At 46.3% G+C, this 17,490-nt stretch overlaps 1 protein-coding gene across 1 annotated transcript in view; it reads left to right on the forward strand.

Annotated features, from left to right (window-relative positions):
• Window positions 1–17,490, forward strand: part of LOC146796600 (lysosomal alpha-glucosidase-like) — an 854,317-nt gene that overhangs the window by 761,383 nt on the left and 75,444 nt on the right. The window contains exon 18 of the mRNA XM_085629244.1: window positions 1,999–2,163. Within this exon, the coding sequence (XP_085485370.1) occupies window positions 1,999–2,163 (165 nt within the window). The remainder of the gene's footprint in view (window positions 1–1,998; window positions 2,164–17,490) is intronic.

Below are 17,490 nucleotides of genomic sequence, written 5' to 3' on the forward strand. Positions count from 1 at the left end.
CGGGCTGGACTGTTCCCATGAGGCACAGGGTCAGACTGATTTGCATATGGCCATGTCTGAACTGGGGTGGCAGAGTGGGCTAAAGAACGGTGATGGATTAAACCCAGATCAGTTGACTGGGGGTGAGTGCTTGCAATGTTCAACACTCCGTCCATCATTTCCTTTGGTTTTTGCTCTCACAATATTTACACCAATTAGTAACAACACTAAAAGCCCAACATAATTAAGAATACATAGCCAAACTAATAAATAATAAGACCCTTGTAGGAGTTTTTGTTATAGCATTAACGGAGTATTGTATGTAATTTTATCTGCAAGAATCTATACTGTAATTGCATCAATCACATCAAGGGTGAGGTTATGAGCATTTCATTTGTGGTTCAAATTTTGGTTTGCATGACTGTTATCTGAGTAATGGGTTGCAGTTCCAATTTCAGTGTTTTTTGGGTTTTAATTCGCAATCATAACTGCACTTTAATTGTAGCTTTGTAAGTGAACTTATAAGGTTTTTTAAGCATATATTAGGGTTTTATAACCAAAGCTAACAATAGCTTTAGGTTGACCACCATTTTTTCAGTCAGTATATTATATACAAGGGCCAAATGTGATCTATTCATCTGTAATGTGTTGCACCTTTCTACAGAATATAACAGAAGCAGATTATCGATTCATTTGTAAATGATACTGCTCATGTTGTTGGCTAGAATTATGAAGACAAGTGTAATGTGATGATAGTTCTCGAAATTTCACTGAACATTCACAAAAATAGTACATGTATCTCAGCCTCTTCCTTAAAAGTTTTTCACCGATCCGCCAAGGAGGGTCTAAGAAAAATTGATGGTGGCTTCCAAAACATTGACCTTCCATGTTAATTCCCATTGGAAATTTCAGTTTCAGCTTCAGAAACAATGACTGAAAAAAATGACACCAAATTTGGCAAAATGTTAGAAGTTTACTCAGAAACTGTGCTTTTTGTAATCTAGTGTAAAGCAGTTAAGCTGTTTTTGAGAATTTGTTTTAACAGGTGCTTTGAGTGGTCTTGATGGGATTAATAAAAATGGGTATGTCATGACGCTGGTCCTGTGGGAGTCCTGTGGTACCAAAAATTAAAAACAAAATAGAGTCTTCTTATTGGCCGAGGGAGCTTTCTTCCATGTCTGCCGTTTCGGTACTACGGGACTGGTACCCGTCCTGCAGTACTGAGTAATCTGAATGGATGGCTGCAACTCAGAGAAAAATGTTGTAGCCGTCACTACAAGTCTTGGGAACTCTGTTCCTGTGTCCTAGAAAGTTTTTTTTTTTAAATGGTATATGGGACCGTTCTTATTGGTGGAAGTGTGGCCAGTGGAAGCGCTGGAAATATTTTTGCTTGATTTTGTATGGTCACGAGGTATCAATGTTGCTGCATCGGCACCCTCAATATCCATCAAATTCAATACAGACTTCAATGTCTCATGTAACTCTAGTTTCCCCGATATTGTAATGGAGACAGCAATCGGCAATTCCACCAATAAGAACGGGTGATGAATGTTTTAAGGACACCAATCACAGTATAGCCTGTAAAATGGTTTTTAAGCGTGGAAGAAGACCATAAACGGCGAAACGCGCCTTGAAATTATATAACCATTACACTCTGCGAGTGCTCCGACCGAGAAACGAATTGTTGAAAAGCGGGTCCTACCCCCGCTACCTACAGAGGCACCCGCAATGAGTTTGGTGGTCATTGGTGGGGTCTGGAAAACGTTTATATATATAGACAGACGCAGGCACTTATAATTGCGCTGCTGGTGAAGCTGTAATGTATTTTGCTGTTCAGTGACTAAAGTGATAACACAAAATATTGTAATCCATGTAGGTTGAGCTAGATGTCCATAGTATATATTCCACTGAGTTGTTCACCTAAAGTTCTTGCTGTTAGTGTCTCATATATTTTCTTTTTAACTAGTTGAAAAGAAGACGTTGCTCATAACTCTGTCTTTTCCTTTCATCTCTCTTTAGAAACCAGACACTACCACCTGGGTGAGCAGTGGGAATTCCCTTTGCTTAATTGCCACCCTTTCTAAGAACGGTACAGGATTTGGGGATCTGTTTTGGGATGATGGTGAAAGCTTGGACACTTTTGAGACCGGGAACTATTCATATCTGATTTTCAATGTGTCACAGGTAGGAATTCTATGAACTTTGCTTTATAGAGAATGTTTATGGATATACTTCAATGCATGTCTACTTCTTCGATTAACGGACCAGATTAAGCAAATACATTTTTCAGGAATGCATGTCCTACTTGAGAATCTTTGTTCTCACATCTGAATACAAACAATAGTGCTTGGTAAGTGTGAACAAATCTCCACGTTGCCGCTTTACAGTTTTCTGTGTTTTGAATATTCCTCTTTAAAGCTGCTGTAGCCGCATTCCCTCTAGTGGAATGAGCTTTAGGTCTACTTAACAGAACTTTATTAGCTTTCTGATAGCATAACCAAATGCACGACACCATCCATCAGGATACGCATTGTTTAGCCATGGCGAAACCTGTACGGACTGGGCCATAGTTAACAATTGATCCGACTTACGGATGGATATCTTTTGTCTTGTTCAGAAAAAGTTTAAGGCTCGCCTGACATCTAGAGAATGGAGAGTCCTTTCAGCTGGTGTAAAGGGGTGATAAAAGAAAGCAGGCAGTGTAATGGTCTGATTCACGTGGAAATTATAATTACTGTTAATAAGAATGTTGGGTGAGTCATCATAACCATCTTACTTCAATGGAATACCATGTATGGTTCGGGAGAACATGATGCCCGAGTCTCACTAACCCTACGAGCTGACATGATAGCCACAAGAAAAGCAACTTTCCAAGAAAAATGTTTTAAGGCACAGTTGGCGGAAGAGCAGGAGAGTCTAGAAGTACTGTAGGCGATGGCGAATGCGCCTTGGAGTACTCAGAGTCTAAAGTAGATGGTAGACTTTGTGGTCCTGACCTTCACACTCCTCTGGAATGTCTCAACTTTGATTGTCTCCTACGTCGACAAACATTTCGACATCGATGTGCTCCTTTGCCTCGACGTCCACTTCCTATGCCTCGACATTGATAGTCATCTTGTCTTTGACGTCGATCCATCTCTTGATGTCGAGCATGGAGGAACTCTACCTTGTCACGACATCGAAGCCTTTTGATGTCCACCTGGAACAACAACATTCTTGTTGGTGGCTTCTCTTTTTGGATCTCCCACAACTGGAGTCCACAGAGGAAGGTGGAAGAACCCAATGGACGTCCCACCTTTATATTGCGCCTGCTGCTGCCTGTGCTGTTACATGGAGGCCTTTCCCGCAGGGTGCGTCTGGAAAAGTTCTTGCAGTGTCAGCACTTGTCAGGAATGTGACTGTCAGGAAGTCATATGATGCAGATTGCATGAAGTTCGGACTTGGCCTACTTTCTTCCACAGGCAGTACACTTGTCAAATATAGATGCTATTTTATTTGATAACTTAAAAATATTTTCTGTCAGAAAATGACTGAAAAACACTGAAACCGATGAAATTCATCGAGTGAAATAGCCGTAAAAAATTTGTATGAGATTTTTGAGGAAAAAAAAGCCAAGAAAATGCCGAACTCAGTGCTCTAAGATCCTGTCAACAGGAGCCGGAAAAAAGAACTGAGGCAACTGCCTCCTGCGGGGCATGAAGGGATACTGGAGGACTCTGGGTCCTTAAAGGTGCATATGACCTTTTCACACTTACATAAAGGCATTCTGTTTGGCTGCATGGTCCTCCCTTCCTTCATCCTTCTCTTTATGAAAAAAAAGGGTTTGTGATAAAGATTTAATCGGGGAAACATCACAATTTGTTATTTTGCCTGTATTTTATATATATTTATTACTCCTTTTTTAACTGCATTCTGAAGCAATTAACCAATATAGTCTTGCTTATGGGCTGCAAAAAATGAATGCCTTAAGTGTTTCTCCAGGCCTTCGTAAAGAAAGGCGAAAGTCTACACTTAAGAAAACATATTATAGAAAAGTGCTCCGGGATCCCCGCACGTGGCCTGATGAGGTCCATATATAGATATAGATATAGATATAGATATATATTATAGATAGATAGATATATATATACACACACATACACTCTTGCATGTATATATATACTCTTGTATGTATATGCATAGTGGCCCATTCCTTAATGCTTTGGTTCACGAGCATTGTCTTCTGTGTTGCAGTTCTTTACTTGCACATTGACACCACTGTCTACCCATCAGTACTTCAGTGGGGCCGCCTGCGGCTGCATGTTCGCCTCCTGTAGATGGAACATAAAACCGCTGTCTATTAGTGCCCTGGTGACCCTTCCTGCTTCTGGGAGTTCCAAGTTATAAACATGAACACTTGTTTGTTGTGTTTTTGGTTCCCTTATCTTGGTTGCCACATCGCTGTGCTATCGCCTTACACTGCATTTGTATGCTCTTTCGCCCTTGGAGTGATATAACACTATGCTTTACTCCTTCTCCCTTTTCGGGAGCATTATTTCCTCTATTGGGCATTCTATATGGCTATGCTCGTTTCTTCAACATTACCCCCGTCTAGTGACTGCTTTTTTGTGCACTTTCGGCTTGGAGTGATGTAATGCTCTGTGTTACTGTTCTTGCCTCCCTTTTTCGCGAGCGTTAATTCCTTATTAGTAATATTTTCTGGCAAAGATGGTGTGCATAACCATTGTCCGTCAGCAGTAGAGGTGCTGGCCTTCTGTTTTTTTGCCACTGGTTACTTCTACTTCTTCTTGTCCCTGATTCAGGTCCTTGTCCCCCTGGGGACAGTCCCTTTCTTTTCTTGCCTCTACTGCAGATAGTTGGGACTTGGTTGTATTGTTATGGTCCCCGTTTGGCTACATGTGGCATGGTTATATAGCTGTATTGGCTGCGTTATATTTTATATGCCTGCAAGTTAATTACTTACGGATTCATTGCTACAAAACCCATCTTCTATTCCTTCTGTGGTCTGGAGACGTTTTCCTGCGTCATCTGGTCGCTTCCATTGGCAACATTTGTGGTCCAGTACGACTGCACTTAAGGTCCGGCACTGCATTGCGCTCTGGGGGTTTCCTTCGGTTACACCCCTTTTTTCCTTTTTATGTTACCTTCTTTTTTGGTGATTACATGCACTTTTCTCTCCCCTTCGTGTTAGACATAGGCTTGGTTTCTATGTACTGTACTATTCCATTTTGCTACGTTGTCATATCTGTGCCTTTGTACCGTTATTTCGGGAATTCTTCCTTATTATTAGTATGTCTTTCCCTTGAGGTAGCGTAAGCTCTCTCTCACACTCCCCTTTTTTTCCATGGGGATATAAGTGTATATCTAGATACCCCATGTGTATCGTAAATTTCAATGTCTGCATCCTTCCATATATATATATTTGTATATTTCAATTATTATCCTAGAGCTCTTCTATTGTCTTTAGCTTTTTAATCTGTTTATGGCCACTTCTTGTAGATAGTTATTGCGATTGTTTCTACTTCGCTTGCATGATTACTCTGCTGCGATATTAGGAGATTGCTCAGTGGCCTGTCAGAGGTCTTTGTTCCATATGGCCTATTCAGTGTCCTAGATTCGCTCTATGATCAGTATGGCCTTCTTGGGTCAATTACTGACATTTCTTCTTGCCATGACTGTTTCCCTTCACACAGTGGGTGTTATCTTGTCTACCTGTGGTTGTTTCAGTTGTGGTCACCTTGTATACCTAGATCAGATCCTGTCGGGGTAGAAACTATTTGTTTCTCCTGTTGTGTTTTTTTTTACTTGCTGTGACAAGCCAACTGACATTCTGCTCCCATGATTTTTGGTGTGCATTTCTTCGACACCTGGTCCCTTATTTGAGACTTTTTGCGACTAAGTTATTATGAGTTGTGTGACTGAGTGTGATATTCTCCTCAGTCGTCCTTTTCCCCCAGTCTCTTGTTTTCTGACTGGATTCATATAAATCAAATCAGGTGTTTGTTAAGCGCGACTACTTACCCGTAAGGGTCTCCAGGCACTGGGTGTGTGTGTGGGGGGTGTTCGCAGGTTCCAGTCCATCAAGGAGGGGGTCTGTCGAAGAGCCAGGTTTTGAGGTTTCTTGCGAGGATGGGGAGCGATGTTATCTGTCTGAGGTGGATTGGAAGGTCGTTCCTGGCTTTGGCCGCGCGGAAGGAGAAGGAGCGGCCTCCCGATCTGGTCTTTCTGGTGTGGGGGACCACGGCGTAGGAGAGCTGGGCTGATCGTAGGGTCCTTTGGGGTACGTTCTTTGTAGTCCAAGCACTCAGACCCTCCTCTGGGGATGGTATGACTGGGGTATCTGATTCTAAAGTAAGGAATCTGCGGCTAGATGTCTCCATCAGGTGAACAAGTTACTTACCTTCAGTAACGATGTATCTGGTAGAGACAGGATCTAACCACAGATTCCTTACTCCCCTTCCATCCTCCCTCTACTGCGAACTGTTTTTCATTCTTCTTCCTTCATATTGAGCTTGTGTTGGGATGTCTTGCTTGCAGACAGTCTTGTTGTGTTGTGGACTCATGGGATATCCCCCCTGTGGATATCCTGGTTTTGTTGCAAGTTCTTTCCTGCTTCATTTCTGCATACTCCTCCAGTCAGTATGGTAGTGCCCTTGGTGGTAATGGCTATCTCTTGGAGGGTCAATAAGACCATTTTTGTTCCTGTTTTCTGCCCTGATTCTTCTTGGACCTCTTATGTCCTTGACTGCTTTCTTCGTTATTTTGCATTCAACATATACGTGACTAATAGGGTCTATTGTCCTGGCACACTGTTCCAATACGCAGTTTCAATTTGTGGCTCCACGTTTTGAGCACAGACTACAGTCACAAACAAACTGACATCAGCACGTCAGCGGAGGGGTTATATGGACTCCACTAACGTCCCATCCAGGAATGACGTGGCTACGGAGTCGCTCGACGCCCTCTGCTGGCACGTAGAGGGACTGGGGGGGAAAAAGTTTCTAGATCCAGTCTGGCGCCTGGGGAACATTCTAAAGTAAGGTATCTGTGGCTAGATCCTATCTCTACGAGATAAATCGTTACCAAAGGTAAGTAGCTTGTTCATTAGTGAAAGGCATTAATAAACATTGAATATGTAAATATTCTGGTCATTGATTACCTTCATTTTGGCTTAGACACTTTTCACTCCTCTTAGCTTCTGGAATCAATGATGCCTCTGAGCCAAGATGGTCACTTGAAGCAAGTTTTCTGATGGATACATCTGCCAGTGGATTCCTCACCTTGTGAATATCCCCTGCGCCAGCAACATTCGGAAACTTTTGTAGCAGTCCACGCCGATGGGGTCGAAGATGACGTCACAGAGACACGGCTCCGCTCGCGACTCCACTGACGTCACCGGCTCCATAAGAAGACCTCCTCGGCGTGATGACGTCAGTTCCCTTTTTTCCGCGCCGACGACGCCAACGGATTTCGGGAATCGTTACTGGTAGCTTTACCTGTTACTTTGTGTTTATTCTGAAGTTTCTCTGTCTTTCTTCGAGAATGTCGGCAAGGAAGTCTGGTTTCAAGCCTTGCCATGAATGTGGCAAACACATGTCCATCACTGACCCGCATGACGACTGCGTTTGGTGTTTGTCATCGGACCACGATGTTGAAGGATGTTCGTGTTGCAGGAAGATGAGCTCAAAGGCTCTTAAGGAAAGAGAGGCAAAGCTCTTTATCGCCCGGATGAAGAGAAAGGAGAAAAGAGGTAGAAGAAGATCCAGGTCGAGGTCGAGGTCGGCTTCCAAGTCGACGTCGGGACATGCTTCAAAGAGCAAGAAGCATAAGAAGAAAAGGAGGCATTCGTCTCATCACAAGGCCTCGACGTCGAAGTCTAAATCGCCTGCTCGGCGTCGAAGGGAGTCAGTGTCTCCTTCTCCTGTTCCGGCTTCGCCTCCTGTTCCATCTTCTCCTGTGTTTTCTCCGGCTCCGGCTGATTCGCCGGTGCCGGCGTCCTCTCCGGCGCCGATGGCTTCTCCAGGTCCTGCAGGTCCTTCGGCTCCGTCTCCGACTCCGGCCCAGGATGAGGATGATCAGGCTCCGGGTGAGTCTGTGACGCCGCAAGTTCCACCGTCGGCGCCGGCAGGCCCGAGTCCGGTGTTACCTGACCAGTATCCAGCTTTCCCTAATCCAGGTCAGGACCCCTCGCAGTATCTCAATGCGATGTATGGGGTGTTCTCACGGGCCATGTATTCCTCTGGTGCACCTATGGGTCCGATGGCTTTTAATCTGGGAGTGCCGCAGGTTTATCCTCAAGCACCGTTTATGCCTTTCTTCCCAGCGACGCCGTCTTGGCAGATGCCGGCGCCGAAAACATCGACGCCGCTTCCCTCTTCGCCGGCGCCGACTCGACCTCGTTCGACGCCGGCTGCTCCAGCTGATCCGCGTTCGACGCCTCTGCCGGCGCCGTCGGATTCGATCACGGCGCCGCCGACGCCGCAGGTGCGGATCCGTTCCAGGAGAGAGGCGCAGAGAGTGCTGGAGGAGAGGAGCTATCTTATGGATGAGGCTGAAGAGGGAGAATTGGTCGAATCCGATGAGGTGTTTGACGAATTGAAGGAGGCAAGTGGGTTGGATTTGTCTCCGGAGTGGGAGATCACTCCTCCTTCAGATGAACCTTCTAAAGACGCGGCTCCTTATCATGCTGTGATAAGAAAGGCTGCAGAGTTGTTGGACCTTCAATTGCCATCTGTTGAGTTCAAGTCTAATATCTTGACTGAGGTGTTGCACTCTCCAACTGCGGTGTCAGAGCCGCTGTTGCCTTTTAATGAAGCAATATTGGAGCCTGTGTTGGATGTGTGGCGCAAGCCTTTTTCGGCTCCTGCGGTGTCCAAGGTGGTTGCAAGGAGATATAGGGTGGCTCCGGGGGATCCTGAGTTTTTGTCATCACACCCTTCGCCTGAAAGTCTGGTCGTTCAGGCTGCTTGTTCTGGACGTTCAAAAGGTGCGTTTCCTCAGGTCCCAGGGGACAGAGAGGCCAAGAAGGTGGACCAATCGGCCAAGAAAGTCTTTTCTTCAGCCAGTATGGCATTAAAGTCTTCTAATGCGACTTGTTTATTGGGGCGCTATATCCATGCGCTTATGGATTCAGCTAAAAAGTTGGCACCGAAGCTGTCGGAGGTGGATAGGGCAGGCTTCAGTGAAGTACTGTCGGATGCCCAGGCGGCTGCTCGCCAGGTTATACAGAGTGGCTTGGATACAGCAGACTCAGTTGCCAGGGTCATGGGGTCTTCAGTTGCCACCAGGAGGGGAGCATGGCTTAAGTCCTCCGAATTTTCTTCGGATGTCCAGTCGACCTTGTTGGACTTACCTTTTGATGGGTCTGGTCTGTTCGGGAAGAAGGCTGATGCTGCTCTCGAGCGCTTCAAAGAAAGTAAGGCTACGGCTAGGTCGTTGGGCCTTCAATCCCAGCCGAGAGGTACTTTCAAGAGGTACAGAGGTTTTGGAAGGGCGAGTTTTCGTTCTTATAGACCAGCCCAGCAGCAGCAGCAGCAGCAGCAGCAGCAGCAAAGCTCCAAGGGATATAGAGGAAGGCTTAGGGGTCGCTCACGTGGCCGTCAACTCTCCTCCTCCTCTTCCTCTTCCTCAGCCCCTCCCACCACCGCGAAACAGCCCTAGATTCGACATTCCGGATCATGCTGGTCCTGTGGGGGGCCGGCTTACCCATTTTCTACAAGATTGGGAATCGGTTACTACAGACCTTTGGGTTCTGGATCTTGTAGAAAATGGGTACGCCCTTCCCTTTCGGGAATTCCCTCCAGTTTACCCTCCTTGCCAAGGTGCTTGCTCGGAGGACCACCGTCTTCTCCTGCAGGAAGAAGTCCTGAAGTTGTTTCAGAAAGGGGCGATAGAGGTGGTTCCGGAGCAGGAGAGGGGTCAGGGATGCTACTCCCGGTATTTTCTGATCCCGAAGAAGGACGGCAGATTGCGTCCGATACTAGACCTCAGAATCCTGAACTTTTACCTGAAACAGGAAAAGTTCAAGATGCTCACCCTTGCGCAGGTTGTTCAGGCGCTGAATCAGGAGGACTGGATGGTGTCGCTCGACTTGCAGGATGCGTATTTTCACATCCCCATTCTGAAGTCGCACAGGAAGTATCTCCGTTTCACGGTAGGGTCGCAACATTATCAGTTTGCGGTCCTTCCGTTTGGTCTTACTTCGGCACCTCGAGTCTTCACAAAGGTGATGGCAGTGGTGGCAGCCCATCTCAGAAGATCGGGAATTTCGGTTTTCCCTTATTTGGACGACTGGCTGATCAAGGCGGAGTCGTCGGAGAAGGTGCTGTGTCATCTGCAGGATACAACTCGGCTGTTGTACAGATTGGGTTTTTCGATCAACGTGCCCAAGTCTCACCTGGTGCCCTCTCAGCGCAACCTGTTCATAGGTGCGGTACTGGACACTACTGTGTGTCGAGCATTCCCTCCTCCTCAAAGGATTCTCGACATACAGGAAATGATTCCTTTGTTTTTCAGCGGAGCGGTTGTTCCAGTTCTGAAGGTCCTTCGCCTGCTCGGTCTGTTCGCTTCCTGCATACTGTTGGTCAACCATGCACGCTGGCACATGAGGGCGCTCCAGTGGTGCCTCCGCAAGCAGTGGTATCAGCACAAGGGAGATCTCAGGGAGTCTGTGAGGATCTCCAGAGAAGCTGCAGCGGAGATGTCTTGGTGGAGCGTGGAGGGCAATCTGTCCCAAGGGAAGCCCTTCCATCTACCTCCATCGGTGGCCACGGTGATAACGGATGCATCCACCTTAGGGTGGGGTGCTCATCTGGGGGATCTGGAGATCAAGGGTCTTTGGTCTCCAGAGGAAAGGTTGCTTCACATCAACCTTCTGGAGTTACGGGCGATACGCTTGGCGCTCAAGGCCTTCCTCCCTTCCCTTCGCGGTCAGTCTGTTCAGGTTCTGACGGACAACACTACCGCGATGTGGTATATAAACAAGCAGGGAGGAGTGGGGTCTCTTTGTCTGTGCAGAGAGGCCCTGCGTCTATGGTCCTGGGCTCAGGACCATCGGATTTGTCTGATGGCAAATCATCTGGCCGGGGTGCTGAACGTTCGTGCGGACAGTCTCAGTCGGCAGTTCTCTGCCGACCACGAGTGGAGGCTCCATCCGGAGGTAGTTCGTCACGTCTTTCGGACGTGGGGAACTCCTCGGGTGGATCTGTTTGCCACTTTCGAGAACGCGCACTGCCTGTCATTCTGCAGTCTCCAGTATCCGATGCAGGGGGCGTTGGGAGACGCGTTTCAGTTGAGTTGGGGCTCACGACTCCTTTACGCGTTTCCTCCCATACCCTTGATTCCTCGGGTTCTGAGGAAAATTCGCCAAGACCGGGCCCAAGTTATATTGATCGCCCCGGATTGGCCAAGGAGGGTGTGGTATACAGATCTTCTCCACCTCTCCTCGTGCCCTCCGCTCCGTCTCCCTTGCAGGGCAGACCTCCTCTCGCAGTCGGAGGGGCAGGTTCTACACCCCCACCTCCAGAGCTTACACCTTCATGCCTGGAGATTGAACGGGGCAACCTGAATTCTTTTTCTCTCCCGCCGGATGTGGTGGACGTTATTTTATCGGCCAGGCGACACTCCACCAAATCCATATACTCCTATAGATGGTCTAAATTCGTTCTCTGGTGTGGAGAGAGGTCGATTGATCCCTTGAAGGCTCGTTTGTCTAACATTCTGCAGTTTGCTCTTTCTCTTGCCCAGCAGGGCTTTGCTGTGGCCACTGTAAAGGGATATTTATCGGCTTTGTCGGCTTTCCTTTGCCTGCCGGATCAGCCGTCCTTATTTAAGTCACCTATTGTGCTTAGGTTTCTCAAGGGCCTTACGAATAAATTTCCTCCTACTCCCTTTATTGTACCTCAGTGGGACTTAAACCTTGTACTGACTTATCTTATGGGTTCTCCTTTCGAGCCCTTACATAAGTGTCCCTTGAGATTGTTGTCTTTTAAGACGGTTTTCCTCGTTGCAATCACCTCGGCAAGGAGAGTAAGTGAGCTTCAAGCTCTTAGTTCAAAACCCCCATTCTTGACTGTGCATGCTGAACGAATGGTTCTCCGGACCAGGGCTGCGTTTTTGCCTAAGGTGGTAACTCCCTTCCATCTGGGGCAGTCCATTACCCTTCCTACCTTTTATCCTCCCCCTCACCCTTCCAAGGAGGAGGAGAGACTTCACCGCTTGGACCCTAAGAGGGCGGTGAGCTTTTACCTGGACAGGACTAAGGACTACAGGATTGATGACCAGCTCTTTGTGGGCTTTGCTGGCTGCAGAAAGGGTCGTGCGGTGCACAAGCGCACCCTTTCAAGATGGATTGTGCTATGCATCAAGATCTGCTACTCCCTAGCTGGTAAGGAGCCTCCGGAGGGTTTAAGAGCTCATTCCACTAGAGCAAAGTCTTCTACCTCTGCTTTGTCTAGGGGTGTTCCTGTGGAGGACATTTGTAGGGCGGCAACTTGGGCCTCCCTTCACACCTTTGCAAAACATTATTGTTTAGATTCTGAGGTGAGGAGGGACGGACATTTTGCCCGTTCCGTCCTTCAGGATTTTCTGGTATAGGGGGATGGACACCCTCCTCCGGGAGCGGGGACTGCTGTGGAATCTATTCACAAGGTGAGGAATCCACTGGCAGATGTATCCATCAGAAGAACAAGTTACTTACCTTCGGTAACGCTTTTTCTGGTGGATACAGTATCTGCCTGTGGATTCCTCACTGACCCACCCGCCTCCCCGTTGTCCATCCTTCTATTCCAGTGACTCTATGACGGTAGTTCTATTATTGATTTCAAATGTATTTATGACTGTCAAGGACATTGGGTTATTTCTAGTGCTTTGATGTTTCTTTTCCACACTGTGTGTGTTGATATGCATATTGTGTACTGTGTATGCTGTTTATGTACATATTGCTGTCAGTCCGTCCGTGTGCCTCGGAGGCACGGAAAAAAGGGGCGGAACTGACGTCATCACGCCGAGGAGGTCTTCTTATGGAGCCGGTGACGTCAGTGGAGTCGCGAGCGGAGCCGTGTCTCTGTGACGTCATCTTCGACCCCATCGGCGTGGACTGCTACAAAAGTTTCCGAATGTTGCTGGCGCAGGGGATATTCACAAGGTGAGGAATCCACAGGCAGATACTGTATCCACCAGAAAAAGCGTTACCGAAGGTAAGTAACTTGTTCGTTTGTCAGAAATAAAATAAATAAATAAATAAAGTGGCTGGGACAATTTTAGTATTTGTAGAAAGATAGGTAAGTGAGCCCGAATGGGCATTTGCTGCAAGGCAGCCCTCAGACACTACCTGACCCTATGTAGCAAGCCATCTGAAACCAATACGGGCATAATTAGCAAAGCACGCATCCTGTGTGCCCTAGATATAGGTGTTCTACATTCCCCTGTATATAAGTGTAAGGCCTTGACGTATGCCTTACTTGCCACAATGGATCTAGCCTGACTGCTATGGTTTGTATGTCCAATGCACCACTATACCCTGTGTTCAGTATACAAGCTGGCCACCATGGCCATGCTATAATCCTGCTTGCAAGATGCGACCTTTGATACCCCCTCTGTACTGTTTTCCATTCCCTGTGGGTACCACAATGAGTTCATGGCCTCAACTCAGTGCACACTGTGTGCATGATTTTGTAGAGTATTCCTGCCTGCAGTACTCACAGGGTTTGGTCCTTTGGGGATGCCATGGTGCGGTGCACCTCCCCAACTCATTTATTAATTTTGCAACTGTTACAGGGTCTGTGATCCCAAATGGTATAGCTGCAGAAGTCTGCATAGATCATCCTCTTTGTATACGATTCTCCCAGATTCTAAATTTCACTCTATTTTTAATGAGGGAATTTGCTATCTCTTTACCCTGTACTCCTTACTACCTAATGTTTGCTATGATTACTCTACCTCCCACAGTGTATTTCACAATGGATCCTGTGATCCTAGGTTCTGATTAACAGAAAATCTTCAGCTCTTGCCAGGTTAGAATCCTAAGACATGCTATTCCAATCTCACCTAAGCTTCCAGCACCTTTTCTGTTCTTCATCGCTTTGTCATCCCTTTTGGGAACATATCCGAGTGTCGGTTTTTTCAAACACTCCATCCCTGTCAGATGATCAGGGCTCCTCAGCAACTGATGTTGCAATATATCATATTGGAATCTGACACTCCCTTCCACATTTATCCTATCCAAATGTGCTCTGAGACCACTACAGGGTGATTAGAAGCACTTTACAGAAAAACCAACTAAATAAATGGACATTTATTCGGACTGGAAATGTATGAACCTTATGTGTTCTCGTATAAACTGCATTGCATGTCACATGTGCTGTGGAGAACATAGGACCACTTGGTATTGTAATTTGCTTTTATTCCGTCTCAATATATTCTTTGGTCCTGTCGGTTTCTTCCGTTTTTAATAGCCAATTTAGAATTAGAGTGAAATAATTACAATCATGCTTTTTCAAACCCTTATTTCAGAATGTGAAAATGAGAACAATGTTGCCGCCACTTACTCTGCTGAGTTGCTGGATCGCTCGTTTGTGTTGGGGAAGCCGTGCCTTATCCTTGGTTGCTGCTGGGGACTATGCATCTAATCTCCCCCTGCAACCTGAATGCACTTAAAAGTGCAACGCCAGCCCTCGTCGGACGTTGCCACCACTTACTCTGCTGGATCGCCTGTTTGTGTTGGGGAAGCCATGTCTTATCCGTGGGTGCCGCTGGGGACTACGCATCCCATCTCCCCCTGCGACCTGAACACGCTTAAAAGCGTGACATGGTCCTGGGACGCGCCCGAGCCAAGGGAGGGCTTGTCCACGCTTGCCATCGCCTGGAGGAGGATGGGCTGGGCCACCCCTCTAACATTTGGGCCCATTTTGCAACATGTACTCAACTAAATCATGGTTAAAAGGAAATCAAGTGCGTCCGACTGTGGCGTTGAAATTTTCAACACGTTAAACTCCTTCCTGACCAGGGCAGCAGATGTGCTTTCTAAAGAAATTCAGATCACTGAACGACGCCTTTCCCTAGAGGCGGTAAGATTCCCTATTTTAGCCCCCGAAGTCTCTGGTTTTGTCCATATGGAAAAAGGGGCAGAGAGAGGATCTTACAATAAAGTTTCATGTACATCGGCTCTGATTACCAACTGTAAATCCCCTAGTCCAGCCGGTAGCCCACTAGCGGAACCCCTGCAAAAGGAAAAGAGGGAAGTCTAAAAATGTACCAGTAAGCAAGTCCACCAAAGTTCTCAAAAATGTGCCAACAGTTTCTCCTCTGGCTCCAAATATAGCCTTTATACCCATTCCTCCGCAACTGCCCTCCGAAGATTGCTTGTGTCAGAAGTTGGAATAACTATTTAATACTTTCTGCACCCCTTCCTGACTAGACCAACCAAAATAGCGGAGAATATAAAGTTCCTCCTCCGCCTCGAATCAGGGAATAAGCGGCCTGGGATGGGAAGTACTCAAGGGTGTGAAATCCAAGCCTTTCACAAATTCAAAGCTATTCACAAACACCGCTGGAATGTCCGACTTAGTATACTGCCTCAGCCCCAAATATTTGTCACTCTACTCCATGTGTAACGGTGGGAGCTCCGACTTATTCTTGTAGTCAACCTGGAGCTTTGGACTCTGTTAATCCCCAGTAATCCAATCCCCTAATTTCAGGAGAGCCTCGCTACTCTGGGAAAGCAGAACTTGCTAACACTAACATAGCTAATCATTCAAAGGATACTAGCGGAGCTGTAGGAGCCTTGGCTTATCTCCCTCACATCTCCCAGCGTGGTTCCAACTCTGCACAAGGTGGACGATTATATCTCTTACCCGCAGCCTGCCCCCTTGTGATAGTGCTTGCCAACATCCCTGAATTAAAAGTGATTCAAAATGAAACGACAGAGCAGCTGATGGATAAGGTCCTACATTGGCTTTCAACATTTTACATGGGCCATCCTAAGTTGTAAAACCACATTATTATGGCTAGACCTGTGACTTGGGTGGGCTATGGACCAAAATTAATTAGATGGGATTGTATAGTTGTTTATTTTAATAACCAACGGTTAGTCGAGTTTCTATTTAAGATTCTCCCCGATACTCCACGGCCAGACACTCAGATCTTTGCCCTTATGTTGGGTTTTTTCTAGAACCCTCAAAGGCCCATCATTAGCACTCTAACAAGGCCTAGTCTGAGATATACTCCGAACTCGCACATTGCTCCAGCTAATCCATCTCCTATCATCTAGAATAGATGTGCTCCACTGACCGACCTCGAAGCATGTGATTGACTCCCTGTCTCCCCTCATAATCTACATTCACCTAATCCTGGGGACACCACTTTTTTACTTACTGACTACAAAGACTTGGGTAACGCCAGAGTAGGCATGGCTACCCTAAGTATTATTTCTTGGAATGTAGCTGGTTCCAACCAAAAGAGGAGTAACCACGATTGGTTATGCCTTGTTTCTAATTATGACATTCATTGTTTCCAAGAAACATGGGAAATCGCAAAGTTCCATATTAACGGGTATTGCACATTTCAAACAGATGCGGTGCCATCTAGACTGGTCGCTCGAGCGGAGGCCTGATCACTCTAGTAACTAGGGCAGCTAGGTTAAAGGTGATTTATTTTCTTAATACTTCGCCTTATTATCATATCCTTTTAAACAAGGGACATAAGGGGAGAGATTGGCTTTTAATTAACATTTATTATAATAATTTTGCAGGCAGTATGGCCTCTGTTATAGAACTAATTGAGAAGGATATTGATCAGCTAATGAATTCCCATCATAGACCCCTTGATATTGTGTGGTTGCGCGATTTTAATACTCATAGTTGTAGCAGAGCAGACTCTGGAGTGTGTGGCCTGATCGACAATTCGGGGGACCCAATTTATCATTTTTGTCATAATTTTTATGGCAATGCACTAAATAGATTACTAGTGAATAATAACCTTGTGATAACCAATTCTAAATGTATCAACACTGGCCAATTAAATCACACATTTTCTTCACAATCCCATACCTCGAAAATAGATTACATCCTGGTCTCGGACTCTTTAAGAAGTCCGATATAACAATCTGAGACAAAATTCCATGCATTCAGTGATCACGCAGCGATGACTTGTCAAACGTTTTGGGGTCCTATCAATACCTTTTCCAGGAAACTATTCCCAAAGCCTACGATTGCCTGGAAAAACGGGTTTGTACTTAAATGTGGTAAAATTGATGTGCCAAAATGTATATGCAGCAATTTCTCAAAGATGTTTAAGGAAGTTTCTATATGTCTAGAGCCCCTCCCACAGATCAATGATATTCCCGAAGCTTTTTGTCGAATCCTAGCTGAAATGTAAAATGACCTACAATGCTCTTGTGTTCCATAAGGCGCCGGTACACGGAAGTGGCCCTGCAGGGCTTTGCTGCTGGTTTCAATCCACCTCACCCTACTCCGGCTAAGAGTGCTGACCTCAATGATCCCCTCTCAGCGGATG

Source organism: Triturus cristatus, chromosome 10 (assembly GCF_964204655.1).
Source record: "Triturus cristatus chromosome 10, aTriCri1.1, whole genome shotgun sequence".
Lineage (NCBI taxonomy): Eukaryota > Metazoa > Chordata > Amphibia > Caudata > Salamandridae > Triturus > Triturus cristatus.